Below are 23,973 nucleotides of genomic sequence, written 5' to 3' on the forward strand. Positions count from 1 at the left end.
AGTGCCTTCAGTTCTTTTCCCTTTTTTTAAGGGTTCTGCAAGGTATGTTTTTCTAAGTATCAGAGTAGATAATAGATGGGAATTACTGTGAGACCTGGTCATTGGTGAGCAATATCTGAAAATTTCGTCAGCAGTGGTGATGAAATGAAACACTGGAGATCCCAATGGCTTGTTTCCTGGAAGAAGCAGGCTACAACATTTTGTGTGCTGGAGTCTTCCAGCTGCTTTACTTTGGACCAAAATTAAGGATACACTAACCCACAGGGAGATTTCAGGTATATGGTTTGCTGCATTCAGTTTCAAAGGAAGATACTTTGATTTCTTTAATCACTGAAACTTTGTTTCACAAACACCATTTAGGATACAGGAATCTGAGCAGAAGGTAAAGCCCTAGAAATGGAGTATAGTAGGTGGCTTAGTTCCTTAGCAAACTTTTTGCAGCCAGCATGTCTCCTGTCTTGCCTGGTGTCAGTGATTCTTGCCTGGTTGCCATGTGCGTTTCATTGAGGTACATTTAAAAAAAAGTCTGTAAGGATGTCAGGCTATTCTGGTTTTATTTTTACAGATTTGTAAAGAGAAGGGGGGAGAAAAGCAATCAAATCTCTGTAAGATAACTAGCAGTAAAGCCTATGTTTCGTCTCCAAGTGAATTTGTGTGGCAATTGGGCATGAACATGGAGAGAACTTGTTCATTAGGAACTCTGCAAGCATATTTTGAAAGGCAAGGAGTAGGTGCTTGCTCCAGTGGTCTCAATAAAGAAAACGACAGCTGTGATAGTGTTTTGCTGTTTCCCATAGCTGTCGTGATTATGAAGTGATGATGTAATTAACTTTCTCAAAAGCTTCACAAAGGGAAAGCTTTTCAATGATATAGCCACATTTGTAATCCCAAGAGGAGCTTCCTCCTTTAGTCACTATCTATCACTTCTGTCTCTTATAGTTAATTGAAATCCCCTTTCTTAAATCTTGCTGGAAACACTTAGCCCCTAAATTCTTCACCAGTCTCAAATTATGGATTTTCATAAATGTGTATATGAAAATCTTTTTTCTTTCTCTTCTCCCTGTTGAGTCAATTCATTTGGGATTTTGGACAGAATGACTGAAAGACAAATTGGTTGCTTCACAAAGGTAATTAAGACAGTATGTGGTGCAGGGGGTGAACAGTTAGGGGTTCTTTCCTACTAATGATCTGTTAATTAGTGAAGGGAGCTCAGCCAGTGTATGGGCCTCTCAGGAATTACCTTTGAATGACATTTAAAACTGCTTTTGTTAAGAAGGTATCATTGGGGGGTGGGGAGAGGAGCTTTTTTCTTTTTTTTGGTATTGCCTATGTCAACATAGGCTAGCAGAATTTGCTAAAACGGTGTAAATATGTATGTATAATTAATGTTACATAGCTATTAAATGTTATTTTAAAATAAAGCAAATACACAGCTGTGATACCTGCTGAGGATTTTGGTAAAAATTTTGGTTGCAGCAGTCCTTTGAGAACAATAAGCTCGCTACATGGAGCTGGTTAACTGCAGAGCCAGCGTGTCTGATACTTGCTACCAGTTCAAGTACTGCACCATGTGAATGTCTTAATATTATTTTTAGGACCAGTCTGGAATACTTGCTTGAATACTTTTGTGGAAGTCAGCCTGAAGCTGGCAGGGTTAATATTCCTTGGGGGGAGGTAAACCAGCAATGGGGTATCTCTGTATCTCTGTATATCTGTATCTCTGTTCTTTTGTGCATTTCAAAATATCTATGGTATGTGTTCTGTCCTCTGCATTATTTACTCTTCTGCTGTCCAGAGTTATCCAGGATAAATTGACTGCATATGTGCAGGCCCTTGGCAGCTGTTTAGAGTAGAAAAAAAATCGCTCTTATGCAGTCTGAAATTACCCACTCATTCTTCAAGCTACATGCAGCTGTAGTCCCAAAGGTGAATTTTTCTCTTCACATTTAGTCAGCATTGCTTTAATCAATGCTTTTCTGTAGAAGATAGCGAATGGATTAATTGCAAAATGTACTTCTTCCCCCCTGCCCACCTCCCCATTTAAATTGGGAGATTTTTCCAATGCCAACATGTCAGTTAGAATACAGCTGTGGAGTAGTGTTTCTATTACTGCTTATTTGGAAAGATCTTATACTTTATCCTCTCATATGTCATTTTAAGGTAACAAATATAAATACTAACCTAAAAATTGAGGCAAAGCATTTGATAGAGACAAGCTAATGGATTGCCAGTGAGCTTTAGTACTATGGTGGGTAGTTTGCAGGTGGAGATTGGAAGTTTGTGGAGTGCATCACAAATTTGCCTGGAATGAGGAGAAGAAAATAATCAAAGTAACATACATTTAGATGATGTTTTAAATGGATTTATTCTGAAGTTCAGAGTTCTGATGTTAAGGGAATGGGAAGCTGAGGCAACAAAACCCCATTGTCTTTTAGGAAGTTTATAATTTCAAAACTGTAAGGTGTTCTTCCTCATTTTGATTCCTCAGAAAGAGAGAGGAGCAGTGGCAACACAGGACTGAATCTCAAACTGTTCTAAAGTATGGACAAACACTTTGCTATGGACAGCTGTGTCACAAAGGACTGTATTTGCTTTTCATAGTTGCACAAAACCTTAACTTCCTACTGAAATATTAGGAGGTAATCTGAGGAAATGTGGCATCCCAATCATGCTGAAGGAAGAAGAAAAAAAAGCTGTCGCACAAGGGAGGGTCCTTGTGATGTTTGGAAGCATTACTGCTGAAAGCTCTAGATTGGAGGTTAATAAATGGGGGTAGTTGCGTATTCATGTGTGGGTTAGTTCTGGCTGAGGTTGCAGGGTGTAGCATGAGTGTGTAACGCTGAAGCTGGAAGAGGGTAAGAATTTAACTTAAACTGCTGACTGTCATCCATACATTTGCTGCTCTGCATTGGGAGTTTTGCTCTGTTATAGTTCTAATCGTCACTGCCTTCAGCATCAAATAAGGATGAGCCAAGTGAAGCTGGCTGTGCTTCTATGCTTTCAGATTTTGTTATTCGGAAGTACAACTAAGCAGCAGCACTAATATGAATGGTACAATTGAAACAGTGTTGTCAGACTGATTTGTCTGCTTGTCTTCCCAAATGTTTTCTTTAGAGTGGCAGTTAAACCAGTACGTTCTCCTTCCCTTTGGGTGGACTAGGTGCAGAGAATGACCCTAGCTGTATTTTTCACTTAAGTATTTTGTTTGTCTAATTGTTACTTTTACTGCTTTTTTTTAACGCAATGCCTCAGCTGCATAGTTTAAAGCAGCGTGGATCCTGCACCTTTGGAGCCACAGGATTGTGGTACTTCATCTTTAACTGATGATAAGAATAGGTGAAATGCAGATTTCTCCAAGGCTGTGCTTTCTGTTTTTTCTAAATTGCTTCTTAGGTATTTCTGTCATGGAGGGCTAGTTTATATGTGTTTGTGATAGCCCTTATTTTTCCATTTGAGCAGTTGGTCTTGGTAATTCATACCTACTTTTAAAACAAGTTCCAGCCTGAAAGGTAAAACTGAACAAGCTTGTCTTTGCTTAAAGTTCCCGCCTTTCTCAATACCACAAAGAGATAGATAACATGATGTTTTGGAGCAGAAGAGCAAAAAGGTATTCAGTATTGCAAACTGATGATATGGTTAATAAAAAGATAAGCAGCTAAAAGTGAGTAGGTGTTGAAATTGAGCATTTCACTTGAAGTAAGTTGATTTTTGTCTTGTTGAACAATAATCTCAATATGTATTGAAATCTACCAAAATAGTAGTTGTTTGTTATTTTTAAAGCAGTAGAATGTGCATTGGCAGCAAGTAAGGAAAATTCAGTTATCTACTTACACATTCAATCCTCTGGGGTATTCCAAGGTAGTAAACATTCAAGTGATGTAGGAAATGCTGTTTCTATTGAAAACACTGCATCTACTTCTGGTTTCTTCCTCCAAGACTATGCTTTAAAGGGGAGATTCTGAATTCTGTGGCCACTACTTCCACAGAATACCACAAAGTTTTGGTTTCATTTTAATAACCATTTTCATTGCTAGTCCAAGAATGAAAAAAATGTATGTGTATATATATGTATGTTACTTACAAAAAAAAAAACCCCAAACCCCACCAAAACCCAAACCACCTCATTTCTTGTTCTGTAATAGCCCTGTGCGTAAAGACTAAAGGGCACAAGAAAGACTGTAGAAGATCATAGTGAATAACAGGGTAGTACGTTCCTCTCTGTAATGATCCATGTGGCTTGAAAACACAGTTCCTAATAAGCCTTCTATTTAGACTCGACTATTTGAAATGACTCACAATTTCTTCTCTATTGCTATGCATGAAAAGAATTTCTAAAATACTTTAGGTGCAAAAAATGGCCCTGACATTTTAAAATGCAGAGATGAAAGTATTGAGACATTATTTGCATTTCAAGGCTACATATGTGATCTGTGACATGAGGACTGAGTTAGGAGTACACGCTCTTCAAGGCTTAAACTCTATGGAATGAACATTTTGGTAGTGGGTTTTATGCGTAATAGCAATGGCTGAAATAGAGAACAGACCTTTTTCCTTGACATGGTAAAAAGGGGCAGCAAACTATTCTGCTCTGCTAGCCTTATCGAAGTCTTGACAAGACAAGCAGTCCTTCATTTTGTATTGCTGGATCACAGCTTTAACAGGTTCAGAAACTTCAGGGTGCCGGCTGCCATATACAAGCAACAGCTGCTTAACTTGTGCTAATACTTTTGGAGGTTGCATTTGTATTTCATGTGCTTTATTCCTTCCTGAAAGTGAATCCTTGTGGTTTTGCCAGATAATCAGTGCAGTTGGTAGATATGTAAAAGAGAGTTATCAGAACAAGAGATTGTGTTTTCTTCCTAAAAAGCTGTGCAATTTATACCTTTTTTTTCAGGCAAATTCTAGCTTATTGTGTAAGAGTAAGAACTGTGGTAAATAAAATATCTAGAGATTCAGAGTTTTCAGTAGTTTCCTGGGGAGCTGAATTCATGGCTTTAAGGCTGTGGAACAGGCTTTAAGCTAGGTTCATATTTCTGCGGATGTGGAGCACTCTAAATATTATTCATGAATAATATAGTTGTTCAGACACCTATTTACATCTTTTGTAGGTGTATGGGATGTGTTGTCGTTAAGTACATGTTTGACAAGGAAACCAGTGTGTTATAGACCTGACTGGTGATTGTCATTCTCCTTCCAGGCTAAAAGAATTAACTGAAAACCAGCAATAGTTCAACTGAAAATAAATTACAGGTCTTAATCTTTGTGACTCTTTTTAGACAGGCCTAATGTAATTTTCTTTTTTTAGCCCTGACTTAAACATTTCTGTAACAGACAATGATCTTTAGGTTTGTGCCCAGAGACTTAAGCTTTAAAACTGTGTTTGGGTGTGTGGTGGTTCTATTAACAGCTTTATGGGTAAAATGCAATACATTGAACAGCACGTTGTGATAATGAGGTTTAATTTTCATCTCTGCAATGGACCGTTCGAATGAGCATCGTGTGTCTTCTAATAATAGTTCACAAACTGTTGAGAGGTGAACTTACCCATTTTTGTGGGAACTGTCAGTCAGTGCTGTGGTAACAGACCACTGAGAGATCTCTGCGGCTATGAACCATTCCCTGTCATACATGGCATTCCTACATCTCCTTTACTTGTGTGTTAAGTTCAGTTGTAGAAACCCAACTGTGAGTTTGTTTCCCGATTTGGAGTGTCAAATCAATAGAACTGGGAATTTCATAGATACCGTTATAAATTGTGAATGGGTTTTTTTGTATCCAATGTTTTCCTTGGCAAAAAGTTCTTTAATATTAATAATACATGTACCTACACCAAGTATTCTGGTCAGACACTTAAAGTGGGAGTAGATGACAACATATGTGGAGGAAAAAAAATTGCGCTACCTCTTTTTAATATGGTGGGGTCTCTGCCTAGCTCCATGCAGTTATAGCACAGTTTGGCTAAGTCATTATAAAATTGAACTGTCTATTGAGGCTATAGAAATAAGTTTACTTTTCTAATATATGTTATCTGTATTTCAGTTTAGTTAGATTTTTATCTCTGTTCTCATGGAAGTTAGTAACTACAATCCTTAAATCTATTTTCAGTAGCTTCCTTTGAGTGTTTTAAATTTCCCTGATTAAAATACAGGTCTTGAGAGAAAAATAACATGAAAAGGATTTTTTGGTACCAATCTAAAAACTACTCTGAAAACTTAAATATAGCTCAGAAGTGATCATTAGTTAGTGTTTCAAACTAGTATAGTTTTATCTCATAGTCTTATAATGAAAGCAGCTTATATTACTAATAATTCCTGCTTAATCAATAGGGATTTCAGCAGTTAGTCTAAGTTATGAAAATGTTCAGGCACTGTCTGGAATCAAGTGGTGACAATTAAGAGTTGAACTGCTCTTGCTGAGAGGGTGAATAATGTTCTTTTTATTTTTCCCCACCATTCTCTATTTACCGTTATCTCTCTCTGCTCTGAACTTTGTGGTTCATTATAGGGCTTCTGGGAACGCCGCTAGTGAGATGCTCCTGATTGATTGTTCTGAAGCCAAACTTCAGGGGCTCTTACAGTGTCTGTCAGCTTCGGCTTTGCTGTCTCTCGGGATTGCTTTCAATTTGTATCATCCTACAGCAGGCTGTAAACCCGTCTGCTTCCTGTTGTCCGGGAATTTAATGCAGACCTCAGAGCAGCAGCAGATTAGTGGCATGCATAAAGAAAAAGGTACTCAGGGACTGAAAGTCAGCCGCAGAGTCCTGTGGGGCTAGGACTTCAGGTAGTAACTTCAACATGTCAATCTGGATTAGATGTGGGCTAGTGCTGGTTGACAAACATAAAATGATTTTGTGGTAGAGGAGAAAGATGGTTTAGTTGTGTGCCTTTAGGATTTCCCAGCAGGAGGAAAGGGTAAATGGAAAATTCAGCAAGTGAATGAAGGCTGTTCTTGTTGACTGCCTTGCAGGTGTAGTACTAATTGGAAATCATAATGCTCCAAGAATAGATTTTCTATATTCTTCAGATAGTTTGCTCTGGAAATGAGGACCTCTGTTTCATTATGTGAATTAAAAAAATAAGTGGAGGACTAAAATGCAGCAGACCTGGTCTTTTCCCCCTGCCCTGCCCACCCCTTCTTGTAGTTTTACATTGTGCACTGTTAAGCTCTTCTGCAAGAAAGTGGTGTGTGAAGTATGAGAAACTTGGGAAAGAAGTGCCACTAAACCTATAGGCCGGTTTCTTATGTCCAGTTAGCAATTAAAGAACTAACAGCACTAATCAGTAAGAGTAACATGTTGATAAAAGGTTTACCTAAATCTCCTGAATAACCAGTGGGCTTCATTAATACGTGAATGGCTATTGAACAGCAACACTGTCAGCAGAAGATGAGTTGAAATTGGGTAGCTTTTACTTCCTCTTTGGAAAAGGGATATGAAGCCTGGCAGAGGTCTGGAGTTGGGGGTGAATGCAGCGGGTTTTGTCCAGGCATTTTGTTTTGTGTAAGGCTGCTTGCATAGCCTTGTGCCATGTGGCAGAGAAGGATAATGTTGTATTTCGGGCAGTGTTTTGAGAATCTTCTATTAGAAAAAATCAGAATAAATGTCAGCTGATTTGTAGTTACACCTCAGAAGTGACTAGTACTAGCTTGTGGCAGAAGTGGCCAAGTCATTTCTCAACTTCAAGTGAGGATTAAAACCGGATCAGAAATACTAGGATTTCCGTACTAATTAAACTTCCAGTAAAAGCATGAGCAGCGTTATTTTCAGAAAATTCCAGGACTCTGAGCTGATATTTCTTCTTCATTTGACAGTGTTCCTGAGGATCAGAAGAGTAAAAATACATGTGCCATCTCTTCCTCTTCTCTCCCCCCCATATGAGCTAAATTTTCTTTGTGAATGCATTGTTCAATTCCTAACTTTTTACCCCGCAGCAATGCATTCTGTAAGTGTATACCAGCTTTCTGCATTCATTTGTTTTAGTCTGTAGTTCTTGTCACTTTCCTATAGTGTTAAACAATTGAGTAGATTCTAAACACACTTACCTAACTTGTGCAGTTTCACACTTAAATATTAAATGTTTTAATATTCTACTAACCTTTATTTTTTGAAATATTTCCTTTTATAACTATTTAGTTTTACCTTCAGATTTTAGTAGTTTAAGTATTTAAAAAAATACAAATATAAAAATATAGCTAACTTTATCCAATATCAAGGCAGTGACCTGAGTTGTTTTCAGGTGTACATGTTTTCAGGTTTTCATAGCCAATTTTCCTTTTGAATTGTTTTTGCAGGATGCTTTCTTCAGTGAGTTTGTAGCTGTCCTGTGAGGTCAGCTGGAAATTTTTTTTTACCCAGTTATAAATGTGAACAGTCATCCATGTATCTGATGTAGGCCAGTGGAATGCAAAGTTTGCATTTAAAAGTAAAAAATTCTGAAGACCTTTTTTAGCCAGTATGTTTTTCAGAAAATATGCTTAATATCTGTTTTAAAAAGTGTACAGCTGACATTCAAAAATTATTTCCTCAAAAACATCTAGTTTTCCGTCTGTGGGCATCAAGCACAGACCTCATCAAAGAAAAAATTCTCGAAACAGTGTAGTTTCTTTGCAATTTAAATAAGAATTTGTATTCCTTTGTGTTAAATATTAATCCTAGTAATATCATAAACCTTCTTGCACCTCATGGGACAGCAAGATTACTGGGTCAAAAGGATGTGTTTTCTTCCTTACAGGCATTATACCTTTATGAAAGCTTCAGCTGATGTGAGTCTTGCATATTTATTGACATTTCTTAAAGGAATGCGGTTTTCTTTTTCCCCTGAGTGTCTCTACTTGTTATGAAGGTTTTGGCACCCACAATTATTTAGTCAGTATAAAATGTCTAAGAATGTGTTTATGAATATATCTTGACAAAACAGAATTTTTCATACTCCTAATGGTAAAGTATTTCAATTATCTCAGGTTTTGTGCAGCTTCTGGGGAAAGATGTTCTGGTCTCAGGTTTTTTCCACCGCTGTTTAATATAAAGAGACAATAGGATATATGGCTTAATTTCATTTTTCACCTTCAAAATACGAAGATGTTTGGGGTCTTCATTTTGGTACATGCAGCTTGCACCACCCTTTTCCACAATAAGAGTTAAGAAAGCAATCATTTTATTCATGCTATAATGAAGTATTAGTTTTAATTTGCTTTTTCTGCACTTAGCACAGTCTAGTAGAGGATTTTATTGGTTAGTAAGCCCTATGCTTTTATTTTGCAGTTTAATACCTGCATTGCAAGTTAGGGTGTGTTGTAGCAATCTACATATGCAGTTCCCATTCCTGATCTATTTAAGTATACCTGCTGACTAGCACAGCCTATTTCCCAACTGCAAATAATATGCTTATCTAAGTTATGTTTAATTTATGTGTAATTTATCCTATTAGATAAGATTTGTGTTGCTGCTGTAAAATTGTATTAGAAAAAGCCATGAGGGTTTAAGATACTGATATCTTACCTGTTTGGTATGTTGAGACAATAGAAACTGCTGAGCTCCTGTGAAAATAGTTTTGCCAAGGCCTACTGCAGGAATTCTTTCCAAGTATGAATGCTTATGCAGAGCTGTGTGCAGCAGCTGAAAAATTCCTGCGTTCTAGAGGACCGTATGGGTTTTCTGTGTAAACCAGTGTCCATGTACGTAGCTTCTCTCTGCAAAGACAGAAGGCGGGATCATCCTTTCTTGCTGCTCAGCAGTACCAGCATCTTCAAAGGCAGTTTCCCAATACTGGCCTGCCACAACTTGTGCATTGCATAGCTTGCTCAATCAGATTTTTTTAAGCACACAACTATGGACCTTACAGCTCAACTGTTAGATTTGTTTCTATACAGTCATGTTAAAGGCACAGTTCAGACATTTGTGTCAGGCAGTTTAAGTGCCACAGGACAGCTTTGTGAACTCCACCGCAGATCTTAGACTTGCATGTAAGATAAGCATCTTGTCCAATTACCAAGTGAGAAGCACTGGTACATATTTTGTATTACAGCAGCTGGTGTGTTTTCAGCCTGTAGTGTAAGCTGGAGTGTATATGCTACCCAGCGGCCTCTATATGGGAAATATGAAAGGATCAGTATCTTCACTGGAAAGTGTTTAGTGATCCTTAAATCAGAAGGAATTGAAAATTATTTCCGCAAATCTCACCTACGTGCCATTTACAGTGATAGTTTGCCAGCTATGACGGTGTTTCACTGCAGAAGTCTCCCACAATTTTTGAAGCTAATCTTAATGAAAGCAGGCATCCAGTATGGTTTATGTTTTTGAGAAGCCAATATTTGACATCAACTTTTCTAACATTCATTGCAAGTGTATGTTTGACATTGAATTAGTCTTTTGATAAATTGTAACCAGTGTCAAAGATGAGTGTGCCCTGGGGACTTGCTGATTGTGCTTGCGGTTCTAGGGTAGGTCCAGGATAGGTCTCAGGCTCTTCCATAAATACAGACATCCTTGTGTCTAGCTGTGCTGTGTGGCATTATTTGGATGCTCCTTATGCTTCTTCCACCTAACTTTTTTCTTGGTGTCTTTGGTAAAAGCAGCCATCAGCTCTGCCTCTCTAGCCATAGGTAGATTTTCTTTGCAGCTGCAAGGAGTAAAGGAAAGCTCTGGGAATGTCAGTAGTGCGTATGTCATGTGCCACCCCATCTCTGTGAGGGCTGATTCTTCAGGGATCATTGGGAATCCAGTCTCTACCTGGCTCCTTGACCTGCATGTTCCTGTCAGTTCTCTACTGAAAACCTTCCTTTTCCTTTCCTTACAACAGCTGAATCATGGAAACCATAAATGGAGCCATAGAATCATGGAAAATGAGGCTGGAAGGCATCTCAGTAGAGTGCCTGGTCTGAGCCCTTGCCCTGCTTAGAGGAGTACTGACTTTATGACAGAGTTACTCAGGATGGAAATATTCACATCCCAGACCAGAATCTGTATTGTCCTGCTCAAAAACTTGCATGCTTATCTCTCTGAAAGCAAAAATAAGTAGTAACACTGATACTCTCTCACCTGGGATAGACCAGCAAGTCTACCCCCCTTTTCCCTGCCACATTTTTTAGATAAAAGAACTGGGCCTGCTGCAGTGAATCTGAGTGCTCCTCCATAAAACTGCATAATGCTGTGATGGTTGCATTAAGAGTAATACATATGTTGCTTTGTAATTGAATGAGCTGGCTGACATAGTGTCTCAGTTCTTAGTCTAATGTGCTGGAACTGAAGCACTGTCAAGAGAAAATACAGAAGGGAATAAAAGACTGTAGCTAGTTGAGTTAGATATACTGAAACCATTTTCTAAAACAGCAGTAAATATTGAGGCAATCGCAAGCTTTATCTAATGAGAAACATTTTAGCCAGACAAGACCTGTAAGTGACGGAATTACTTGTCTCCAGGTAAAACTGCTGTGCCTACACACTTCTGGGCTGTGCAAGATTGTTAGGTGGCTAAAATGGGGGGTTCCTTTCTTTCTTCAGAGTGAATTTATGAATAGAAGTTCATCTTGAAGGTATAAAATTTACCTGTAACGTTTCTGCCAACATAATAGAGAATCATATGAAGAGAGAGCGAATTCTGCTTTAACTGTGAAAGTATGTTATACCTGTAAATAGTGTTCATTTGTAGCACTGCTGTCATCTGAAATGCATTGACTGAATTACAGTTATTTAACTGTTCTTCTCCAGCTTTTGAGCTGCAACATTTAAAATCATAGGTATGTTGCTACTTTATTGCTGAAACTTTATGTACCTTACTGGTTTGCTTTCTCTTTTTAGGTGTCTTGGCTTTTTAATCCAACAAGAAGTGAAATAACAAGTCTAGATAGTGGAAATATAGATGACATTTTAAGTGAGTACTTTGAATTCTTTTTCTTTTGATGACTACAGTCCCTTGTCTGGGTGAATCTTTCAATGTTATTAAATGATTATGCATACTTTAGCTTTGAAAATATGAATTGCAATAGGCATAGAAGTATTAAATACATTAGGTCTCTGAACTCCTGTATTGCCTAACAAATTACTTCATTGTAATCTCAATGAGGATTTGATGCGTCTAAGAAAAATACCTGGTATCTTTTTGGCAGATGGGAATGCTTGATTACATAACCTAAACTTGTCAAGAGAACATTTTAAAAGTTCCCCCCAAAACAGCAGCAACTGGAACCCGTGCTGATGGGCCTTAAGTATATCTTGCTTGTTCAGCTATGTTTGTCCTCAGGTTAAGCGTTGTCCTGATTCTGGTGGCTCATGGAAAGGAGACTCATAAATTAAACAGATGTCTATTACTTGTCTGAAAGTATGCAATTTGGCTGTACCCGTCTGTCTTCACAGGAAAAAGTTATTTCATGGTTTCAGATATAATCAGAAAAAAATCTTTATATTCTTTTATTTAGGCCTCTACTAGAATCTGCTTACAATCACAGGATTGCTTTGTGTAGTAAATGTGTGATTAGGTGATATAAGATCTGTTTGTAAATACCTCTTATACAGGGGAAAAATCTAGAATCCTTTTCTAAAATATTCATAAAAAGGCATATATGCCAAGTGTAAGTACTACTTAAATTTCAATAAATACTTTATGCCTTGGAGGTAACCCTGAATTTCTCTGTCCTTGTTAATTTCCTGTTCATCACTTGCATTCCTTGCTGATAATGGAAATCTTAACACCATAATTTTAATCAAAACTGTAGTTTTTCCCAGTCTTCTCTTTTCCAGCATGTTGTGTTTTCCAGGCTTCCAACACCTTGATTTTCACTTGTAACTGCTTTGTAACTTTGTCAGTAGTGCAAATTTGTCTCGCAATGTTTCTCTTTATAAAGCTATGGCCGATGATCTATAGCTTAAGAAATTATTTCAAAGTTTTTTTCAATGGCTAGGCTACTGTTACTAATAAGAAATCAATTCACAGTACAGTTGTTACGTTGTGTAAAGATCACAATTTATTTGTGAGCAGGAGATTTGTCCTTCTAGTTTTTATGTATTTTCCTTTTTTTTTTGGTATCTGAAAAATAACGTACAGGAGCATTACTTCACTACTTCATCATGTATATCCCTATAGTATTGACTCTTTCTTTTCGAGTGTTACTTAATATTTTTCTTTTTGGGGGACTGAAGATTGCTTTGCTATCTTTTTTCCTTAGTATCCAGCTTCTTAGCAAATAAGGCGGGTAAGGACTGACCAGAGCAAGTTGCTCAGACAGGCAGCATGTTGGTCATTCTTCTAACCCAAAGAGTTGACATTTCAGTTTAACTGTTTTTTAACACTTACGGATAATCTAGGTAACGCTTACAAGATATACTAGAGTACAACTTCTGGCTTCGAGTGCCTTGATTTTAAATCCAGAAGTACTTTTTGTCTCGTGTCACTTGTATACTACTTTTGTGTCTTAAACCTTACGTATTGACATTTATGTCTAATATATCAATAAAGTCAATAAATACTTGATTGAAGGCCTTTTTCATCACTATACCATTCAATATAGATTATTCAGCATATGGCTTAGTCTGCTAGAAAACTGCTAGGATAAATCTTATCTGAAATATAATCTAGAAAGATTTGCTTTTATAGTTTTCGTGCATATTTTTATAAACTCATATAAAAGCACAAAGTTTGCCTCACAATGTGACATTGGAATTTTTCTTTTTCTTTCCTCTCAGACAATGCAGATGTTGCTTTAGTTAATTTTTATGCTGATTGGTAAGTTATACAAGTTTTTTTCTATATTTAAAGTTCTAGCTTTTGAAAACTGTCATGTTTGGCTGTAGTTTTATAATTGAAAATACAGGGGTATGTATTCTTTCCTTTTTTATTTCCCCTCATGCTGTTCTGCCATCTTTTGTTTCATTTAGGGCTCCTATCAGAGGAAAAAGGCTTCTATAGTAGTATTGAATAACATGTTATGTTATTCAAAAATTAATTTTTTTCTTTCTCTTAGCAAGACAGATTTCATTAACTTTTTGCTCCTTAACATAGGATAGCCAAAATATTCCATTTTTCCGTTTTCTTCTGTGTTGATCCCATGCATGTGTTCTAGAAAGTGTAATTTCAAGCTTTTTTCTAAAAAATCAAATCCTTCTGTAATCTGGAACAACCTTCCAAGTGGAGAACTGGAGACGTTGTAATTGAGGGATGAAATCTGGGTGACTGGAAGATGAAAGAATTTGGGGCCAGATTGGTTAGACATTGTGAAAGACGTACTTAGAGGGAGAGGGAACTGTTTACTTGAAATTACAGTAAAAAAAACACACCCAAACAAACCTACCTGTTATCCAAAACTGTTGTTAGAATTAATTTAAGCACCATACCCTCTTTATTTATTGTATAAGAAGTAATTTGAAACGTTCTGCTCTGTTCCACCTTTCTTTTCTAGATGAATTTATAGCAAGGAAGAAAACAGGGAAGTGTTTAGAAAAAATAAAATTTAACATACAAATTAATAGAGAAAATGAGGTTAGGAAAATAAATCATTTTCTGTCTTCCGTAATTAAAGTAATTTTGGATGTAAGTAGCTTTATAATGTAAAGCAATATATAAACCAAAGTACTATACTTTAAATATTCCTCTCCCTGTTGTTTTTCTTTCTGAGCAAAACACATTGGTCTTCAGAATCAGAGGTTGTGTAGGTGGTTAGACTTCTGATTCCCTTCACCTGTTTCACATCCCATTAGAAGTCTATAGGCCTGTATGGCCCAGAATTAACAAGTGCACAAAGCTTTATGTGAAAAATTTACTTTGCCTTTACTAATAATTCATACTGCTGGTAGCAGGCTAATTTTAGTTGTGTTTTAAACATGACTGAAAAACTCCGTGTCTAGTCTTTTTATATAGTATGAAGGTCTCAGTAAATGTTTTTGATGCCTTCATTTAAACTTTGCATAAGGATAGATATTATACCAATCTAAATCAGTTTAATGACCTTTGTATATACCTCTGTCATTTTATAGACAATTTTTATGTTCAGCTAGCTTGCATCTGTTCATTTGCTTCTACTGACTAAATTGATACTAGGCACATTTAAACCAATAAAATTTTTCTTTAGAGAGATTGCATTCATTTACCAAGTAAGCTATTTGTTTGAAATGTCTGTCTTTATAATGATAGTACAACTAAGTAACTAGTTAAGTAGGAAATTAAACTTAAATTGCTTACCTGTTCTGTATAGAATTGTGCTATAAAGGCTGCCTTTTAAAAAATAAGTAAATAAAACTTTTAAGGTGATTACTTTCAGTTTGAGGTCTGCAGGTACCTGGTGGATCATGGACAGCTTCAAAAGGCTTTAGTAAAAGAAAACCAGTGAAAGCAAACCTATGGAGAGTAAATCTAATACACTTGAAATTTGGGGTCTGTGTTTCCATTGAAAATTTATTTTTGGATTTTGCAAAAGACAAACTGCTAAACGGCTAAAAATCCATATTCTGATACCAATATTTTAAAACTTGGTATAGCAAGGTAATAAGTGTCCTATTCTAGGACCCTATTAACACAGCTCTTTCTGCAAATCCCCACTTAACAAATTCTCTCTAGAATAGGTTTGCTTTGAATTTGAAGGTTTGCATGTTTGCAAGTTGATTCACATTACAGTAGGCTATAATTTTAAAATATTACAGCCTTAATTATGATCATTATATGTAGGCATTCAGTAATAACCCCTTTAACGTAGCGTACTGCCAGCCTGTGATGTAACATGACCTTTGAGAACAGATCAGTTTTGCTGATGCAGCTACTCTGCTGTAAGGGTGGAGAAGAATAAGGGACAAGAAGCACTATGCAACATACACTTGCTACATTTGTGTAGCATACAGTTGTGCTGCCCAGAGTCAGGTTTCTTTCAGAAAATGGCCTTAAGCTCTGTTTGTATCTTGAGAGCAAAACCTGCCTCTTCACTTGAATGCTTGCTCTTGTAGTTGTAACAGCATCCCCAGGCTACCACTGTTAAATTTAAGCAGGGCTTCAGTGCAGGATGGTTTACTGCAAGTCTGTTCCATGAGGTCTCATGCTGACAACTTCTGCATTGCCGTTACAGGTCTTCAGTTTAAAACTCTGCCATGTGTTTAGAAGAGGAGAATATAAAATAATTTTATTGACTTATTAATAACGGGCTTGTGCACTAATGTTACCCTAAACTCCCCAAAGCCACCAAAGTATCTTTACAATTCTACAGCTTTTTCCATGGGCTGAAAGAAAGGGCTTGCTTCAAAATCTGACATGACTGGAAGAAAGGACCCGTGGGATTCAGTTTGATCCTAGTGCTGTAATAACAGTCTGTTCAAATTCTACCAAAGTTGAGCAATAATATAATAAGTAGTACTTAACTTCTATTGTTGACCCTTATAAAGTTATCTCTGTGACATTTTTTGAAGGTAATTGTTAGTAAATATTTGAGTCTCAACAGTCCAAGTAACACCTTTTACTGTATATTTTAAAATTACTTCCCCAGGGATAATTCAGGTAGAAAAAAAAATGAAGAACAAACTTTCTGGATAGAATATATTTCTTGAAGGCTTGATTAATGGTGTTTCTTAAGTGGATAAAGCATGGGGGGCACATCTTGAATTATATATTCTTTTAATATGATTTCTTTTTTCCACCTGAATTATTCAAGTCACTTTGGAACCTATTTTTTTATCCAGTCAGGTACTGGGATGATTACAAGAGGATGTTCTTTTCCAAGAGCTTTTCTTTTTCTTTCCTTTTCATTCAAACATTGAAATACTCCCTGAGTTATCAATTCAAATAAATTCAAAATACTAATTTGAAATATGATTTTGTTTTGTCCACAGGTGCCGCTTCAGCCAAATGCTGCATCCTATTTTTGAGGAAGCTTCCAACGTAATTAAGGAAGAATATCCAGATAAGAATCAAGTGGTGTTTGCTAGAGTAGACTGTGATCAGCATTGTAAGTAAATCCTGGTTTAGGTTTTTTCTGTGCTATCCTGCCAGTGAGTTACTCATGTATTGCATAATATACTAGACAGCAATCTAAAGTGTAGTTGGACATGTCCCATCATTTAGCCCAGACAGAGTTGTCTGTATACATCAGTGAACCTGTTCATCCAAATTTGTCAGGGCAAGCTCTAGTGTTGCTTTCTCGTTGCATCCATAAACATGCTTTTATATCCCTTCAGCCTGTCTCATTTAGTGGGGAAAAAGAGCTGGGGTTGTCAATTGAATTGGCTCGTTGAGGGGTCAGAGAAGCACTAGTGCTATGAATGGTGCAGGAATTCACAGCCAAGAAAAGAGAGGGGTAACCCTCCATTGTCAGCATTAAGATGATGTTCTGCTTCCCTCCAACTAGGAATCGTGGTGGACTGTAAGTGGACATGCACAGCTAGGAGGGGATCAGAGCTTTTCTGCTTTGCTCTTTGTACACATGCCAATAAATGGTTGCTTGTTTGGGTTCTTCCCCTACCCAGAAATACAAGAAAACTATATGCCAAAATTTACTCATTTTATGGTGGTATCAATCCCAAAAGTTGCTTTTTAATCCCATAAGTAAAATGCAAGGAACATTGCTACACATTGAAAGACAAATGGACAGTACTGAGATTTTTATTATGGTGGTTTTTGTACTATAAGATCATCTTTTCTGTTTTATGCTTCTGGAAGAACAGCACTTGCAGACATTGTTTCTTTACAGTGGCTTCTGATTCCCAAAGAAGAGTACTAGTTGCAAGGGGCTTCAAATGCTGGCAGAAATTCAGTCCTAACCAGTGGTGATTATAATATTTGGGCTTTACAAAACTGTTAATTTGTAAGAAGAATCACAGTTGGAAATTTGAGAAATTGCTGTACAGTGTTTTTAGTTTGTATCTGTAGCATATCCCTGGGACTTACTGTTGGCCTAATAGTTTTGTTTTAGTGCTGTGTTAAAATAAACCTAGAGAGAACCCCATAGGACAGAAAAAAGTTAGTTGCATATCTGAGAAAAGTAACTGATTTCATTTACCTTTTTCTTTCCCACTCTGACAGTCTAACTTTTTTGGTGTTAGAGAGGGTTTTTCCCTATAATGAGAATTCTTGAAGTGTCTTGGTTCTTACTTGCAGGTTTAAAAGTCAGTAAGTCCACTTGAGCATCTCCGTCTGGCACTATTTTGTGTTCTATTTTGTATACATGCATGTAGTTGCCCAACAGTAAGAGCGCCTGTCTTGTGATCTTGAAAGAGATCTCAAGCATAAAAAAAAAAAACAAACCAAAACCCCCTAACCAAACTTAGAAGGGAGCAAACAATATCAGCTCGGTTTCTGAAATGTAAGATAAGCTGATTCTTCAAACTGTCAGCAGTGGCCAAGAAGATTCTGATTTGTCCCTTCTCAAAGGTCAGTAAAGCCAATTCATGACCACAGGAAACTTAAATGCCTCTGGGATTCAATCTTTGAATCACTGTGGTATCAGATCCCCTCTATAGCCTCAGCTGCAAAAAAGACACAGCAGTATTCCCCTAGGGTATGTGAGCAGCTCTGAAGCATTCAGCTGCCTTGCTATATTGGAGTGGTAGAGATGTGTTGGGTAGAAAACCGATAAAAGGGTTTTACCAGTCTTCAGTGTTCAAGGTGAAATCAAGAACGTTCTTGAAGAGCAGTTACATTAGACACACCTCCTCTGAGCAGATGTGTTCTAGTGCCTTGAATACAGTGTAGAACAGTGCACTTGTGCAACTGCCTGTAGCATTTCCAGAGCAGCAGGGGTGTCTGCAGTCAATGTGCTTAGCAAGATATGCTTTAGTCTCCTTGACTTATAAGTCCAGTAGTATTTTTTCCTTTTCATTATAATGTTGCCTCTGTTAAGTGAATGTTTTTCTACCTCCTTCCTGAAAAGCCTTTTCTAGAATCATAGATTTCTTGGGGGTTGGTGAGGTTTTTGGTTTTGTTTTTTGTGTGGTGGCTTGTGGCGGGTGTTTTGTTTTGTTGTGTGTTTTGGGGGGTTTTGTTTGGGTTTTTTGTGTGTGTTTGTGGTGGGTTTTTTTTGTTTTGGTTTCATTTTTTTGTGGGTAGTGGGTTGGGTTGAGTTTGGTTGGGGTGGGTTTTTTGGGACCTGGAATACCTTCCAGATCTCAAATATTTAACTGCATTTTCAGCTTCTTTCCTTTTCACACTTTGTGTTCTGTTCTGCTTCCAATCATCTGTCTATATGGTGTGTGCTTGGGAGGTCTTAATCAAAAGCATAGCATTAAGTATTCAAATTTGCCATCCCTAGAAGTCGATTTTCAAGTAAGGCAAAGAAATCCTTTGGAGGAGCATATTGAAGGCAAAGCCTGATATGCGGTCTGCGCTTAAGTTTTCTTATTGAGTTTATCTGTCTTTGTTCAGAGATCTGCTGTAGGATCTACACAAATAAACAGCCCCGATCTTTGCAACTGTAGAAGATAAATGCAGTTTTAGCAAACATTTTGATTGATTTTGTATCAGCCTATTAAACCAGTCACTCTACATAGTTGAAATTACTTCTGCATATGCTTTTGTATATATTCTATCATTTTCATCAGTGATAGTTTCTCAAATTAAATTGAATCAGTTGGGGGGTGAAATTCAGGACATTTACACTTCTGCTCTACTTGATTTTCAGGGTTGTCATTAATAAGTCTTATCTCAGTGTTAACAGTCTGGTTGGCTCATCTTTTCATTGAGTCAAGATAATGACAATGAAACTTTATAGAAAGTTTTCACAAAAGACTAGTAAAATCAGCCTGTGTTGAGTTTTATTGTTCAGGTTTACATTAACAACTGAAATCCTTATTTTGTTTGCTGCACCTTTAGTTGCTTGGGTAACTCAGAGAATCTTTGGGCTGCAGGATAGCCAGTCTTTAACCATGAGATGTTCTTGTCTTAGAATTTATATGCCTAAGAATAATACCCCCCTCCCCAAGTATTTGAAACACTTCAGAAGCTTGTTGCTTAATCTTCTCCTATGCTTATTGAATTGAACTCATCAGAGCTTGGTACAGAGAGCGAAGGCCTGGATGGAGGAGGAGATGCTACAGCAGAGATTCTCTTCCTTCCCCTGGGAGTAGGTGTAGTGGGCTAAGTAGTATGAGGCAGCCAAGAGTTTTGGGCTGTCTTTTTGTATCTGGAATACTGTGAGTTCTCTGTATTTACTCTTTCTGTCCTTAAGTAGTAAATGAGCAAGACTTCTGCTGCAGAAGCTGTAAAATGTGAGAATTAAAAATAAATTCCTGTAATGACAGACCAAGTTTTTTTCCCCAATTTGCATTGCCTTTTTGAATTAAAATAGCAATGCTGTATATGTCGTTTCTGGTTTCTAGTGTTTATTTGCTGGGTTGTAAGCAATGTTACATTTCATGGCACATAGTTACTGGGTATGACCTAAAGTTTTAAGTATTTTAACTTTGATTTTCATGTAGGTAATAGCAGCTTTTTAGTAAAAGGGTGACTGTTACTATATTATCCAGCTTGGGCCTGCTGTAGTAGTTTACTAAGTGTTGGAGTCAAGATTATTATTGTCTCTCACCCACCCACCCTCATTTTACCTTTATATTTTTGTATGTTTTTAAATATTTTATCAACACTAGAAGGTTTATGTCAATATTTTGGGGTTTGTTATGCCTGCAGATTTCATACCACTAGTAGTTTGCTATTAAGATGATGTTCTAGAGATGGTGGATTATTTGCATTACAAATGATCTGTTTCTTTTTGAAGCCAAGACTCTGTAGGGAATCCAAATAGCTGATTTCAGGCCACTCAAAAACAGCTTTCAGAACAGTCAGCCAGGCATAGATACTTTCCATTTAATGCACTATTATTGAAACACACTGCAGGGCCCAGCAGCTCACACCAGCTTCTGAGGGTAAAGCAAATTAAAGAGAATTATTGATGCACTGCCAAATGTTTGATGCTTAATGACAAAACCATCATTCTGTCTGCTGTTGTAGCCAATATAAAGATGTTTTTCTGGAAAGTGATAGGCCCCAATGTGATTAAATACAAACCCTAAATATTAACACTATATTAACCCTCTGTATGTGTTACCTTTTAGACCAGTTTATAATATTGTGAAAGATAATTACAGCTCAAATGCGTAGTTAAGTCATCAGGCTGTTTTTTAAGCTGGTGTGGAACATATGCTAAAGGTATATCTGTTGAACAAAGTAGTTGAAGCAGGTACTCTGTCTTTTATACGTATCCACTTTTATAAGTTTCACTACATTGTTTGCTGTTAAAATCTTTGGTGGTTTTGGTATGTTGGATTTAGTAATTCACTTACCTTAAAAATTATGCACCTCTATTCTAAGTGCAATACCTGATAAAAGTGACCTACCATATAAAACTGTAGAAGATCTTTCTGCATATGCATTATTAGGACGATCTTGTTTTGGTGGGTTTTGCTGGTTTGGGGCGGGGGGGGGTTTAATCCTTTGTGTTAAGCAGTAATGTTGGAAGCTCACTTGGTACCACAGATTTCCTGTGTTTCTCTTCTCTGTAAGTGAATATTGCAATGTAGAAGAACTCATGTTTCTGGAGGAGTGTTTGTATTTTGAACAGTTTCTATGAATTCAATATTAGGAGTTGTGGTACAGAATTCTGATAAAGTATATATTGGGGTTTTAATTCTACTGCACCATTATTCCTTTGGTTTCTGAGTTAAAAAATATAATAGCTGGTTTACATAAGTTTTTGTGCTTACAAACAGAAAACAACTTCTCTCTGGTGTAGTGTTGAGAAGTGCTTTGCTAGACAGACTGTTTAGGGACATTGTCATCTTTCTTTTAGAATGTCTATGGGTGGTACTCCTATTTAGTACAGTGAGCTGCTGGTCTCCCTGGGTCTGGCCATTCCTGTAATATGTGCTAGTGTTAGTCTTCAAGGAGTTACTTAGATTGTATTGCTACTGTGCCTTTGGTAAGCAAAATAACTCAGTATGGTAACAAATTTGGAGGTTCAGAAAGGAACTATAAATGAAACTGTAAACAAATATGAAGATTTCATTGCATTCCTGCCACTTTGCCTGGGGAAAAAATATCCGTCTGAAAGAGTTATCTTTGGGTAAAATAAAAAGTGGAAGTGGTTTGGGGAGGTGGTTGATGGCTCTCCTCAGGAGAGCCATTTTATTAGCCTGTCAGAAAAGGTTATGGGATGCCTACTGGTGAGGCAGTACTAAGAGCAGGCTCGGCTGTTACGAATGCTCTTTTGCAGCAGGTGGTGGTCTAGATTTGCTGTGTCCCAGCTTCTTAGTAGCCAAGTTTGAGGTAGAACACTGACTGCTTTTCTTGTAGCTGTTTTGGTCCAACATGCAAGTTGCCAGTATCACAGTCATTGGGGTAGGATGACTAGTTTAGGTCGTGTCCGAAGTTCCTTTCTAATTCTACTTCCTATGAATATTCTCAGGTCTTATGATGGTGTGCAAGTGTCACAAAAGGAGTAGTTCAACTGCAGAGATGTAATGCTGTATCATAAAATACTTAAGGTGAATGTATGCTCTATGTAGGAAAGTAGGAGGCAAAAGCCCTTTTTAAGTGAACTTGAGAGGAAAAAAGCTTGAGGCATAATAAAGAAAGGCACCTATCCAAGACAGATTTCATTTCTCATCTGTGGTATGCCCTGGCAGGTTGCCTGAGGGACATCAAAAGATGTGGCTGATTTCAAGTGAGCAAACAGAATACTCATTTGGTAGTCCCAGCTTCCCATGTACAGCTGAAGAAATGTGTTACCTTTGAGATGGAAGGTATTGCATAAGGGTGAGGAAGGGTTAAGATGATTTGACAAAAGAATAGCGTTGGATCCAGTAAACTCAAGATAGGTATGTATACACATGTGTATGTATATAAGATATATGTATATATACACACACACGTGTGTGTGTATATACACATCTTGAATTTACTAGATCTATATATAGCTATGCAACTCTTATAACCATAATGTAAAAACAAAATTAGGAAATGCAGTAGCTTGGGTTTGTGCTAGCTCTTCCTCAGACAACATGAATACCTTCCTTAAAAAGGGGCACTATCAGTATTTTCAGAAATTATTTTTGAGATTTGAGTTATGGAAACTCATAATTTTGCAGGCTGTTGTAGTCCTCTGTTTGGCATGTGAATTGCTTCAGGTGGTGCCTTATATTTTGAAGCGGACATTTAGGATAATTATCAGTATTGTTTAAACACTAGTAGATGTGTTTTTTGAGAGCCAGTCCTGTAGACTTAAAATCTAAATGTTTGTTTGGTGGTGGTATGAATTACGACCCTGGAAGACTAAGACAGTGGACCAAGTTAATGGTGGGTTGATACCCTGACCCTTGTAAATATTGCTGGTCCTTCAGTGGGAAGGACCTTCTTAGCTACATTGTGGGTGGGAGCCTACTTCAGTGTGGTATATCTTGATGCAGTTTGTCAACATATTCTTCACCGTACATTTAATTTTAATTTAGTGACAGTGGACTTGAGATTCTTAAGGACACAATCTGATACACTAGCTGAACTCTTTGGACAGTGTGTTGTGGTGTTAACCTAGAGCAATGAAGTCTGAAGCATTCTGGGAATCAAGTCACAGGCTCTGTGCTTGCTTGACATGGCACTCGAGGGCATGATTTGGGAGACATGGTATTGTTGGATTGACAGTTGGACTTGATGATCCTAGAGGTCTTTTCCAACCTTAATGATTCTATGATTAGGCAATGTGTGTAAGCACCACATGAAAAGCCTGACATGCCCCCCAAAATGGGTTTCAGCATTCCTTTGAGTAGAGGAACACATGAGGTTCAGATAACAGAGAAATGGCTGACAGTGCAAGAGATGTGATAAAGGTATGGATCATAAAGCACATTTTCTTGGAGAATCTAAAGACAATGTGGGAGACTGTCTTGGAAAACATGGGTGTAAATGTCAGGCTTCATATAAGTTTCTTTCAAAACAACAATAAAAGCTACTCTCTCATCCCTATTGTAGGAGGCAGCTTTGCTTTCTCATCAGTAGTTCAGGAGAAGAATCAATACAGTGCATC

At 37.3% G+C, this 23,973-nt stretch overlaps 1 protein-coding gene across 2 annotated transcripts in view; it reads left to right on the plus strand.

Annotated features, from left to right (window-relative positions):
- ERP44 (endoplasmic reticulum protein 44) overlaps positions 1–23,973 on the plus strand; it is a 53,801-nt gene that overhangs the window by 8,491 nt on the left and 21,337 nt on the right. For both annotated transcript variants that reach the window (XM_075084522.1, XM_075084521.1), the window contains exons 2-4: positions 11,795–11,867; positions 13,676–13,715; positions 16,799–16,914. In XM_075084522.1, the coding sequence (XP_074940623.1) occupies positions 11,795–11,867; positions 13,676–13,715; positions 16,799–16,914 (229 nt within the window). The remainder of the gene's footprint in view (positions 1–11,794; positions 11,868–13,675; positions 13,716–16,798; positions 16,915–23,973) is intronic.

The sequence above is a fragment of the Phalacrocorax aristotelis genome, chromosome 2 (genome assembly GCF_949628215.1).
Source record: "Phalacrocorax aristotelis chromosome 2, bGulAri2.1, whole genome shotgun sequence".
In the NCBI taxonomy this organism is placed as follows: Eukaryota; Metazoa; Chordata; class Aves; order Suliformes; family Phalacrocoracidae; genus Phalacrocorax; species Phalacrocorax aristotelis.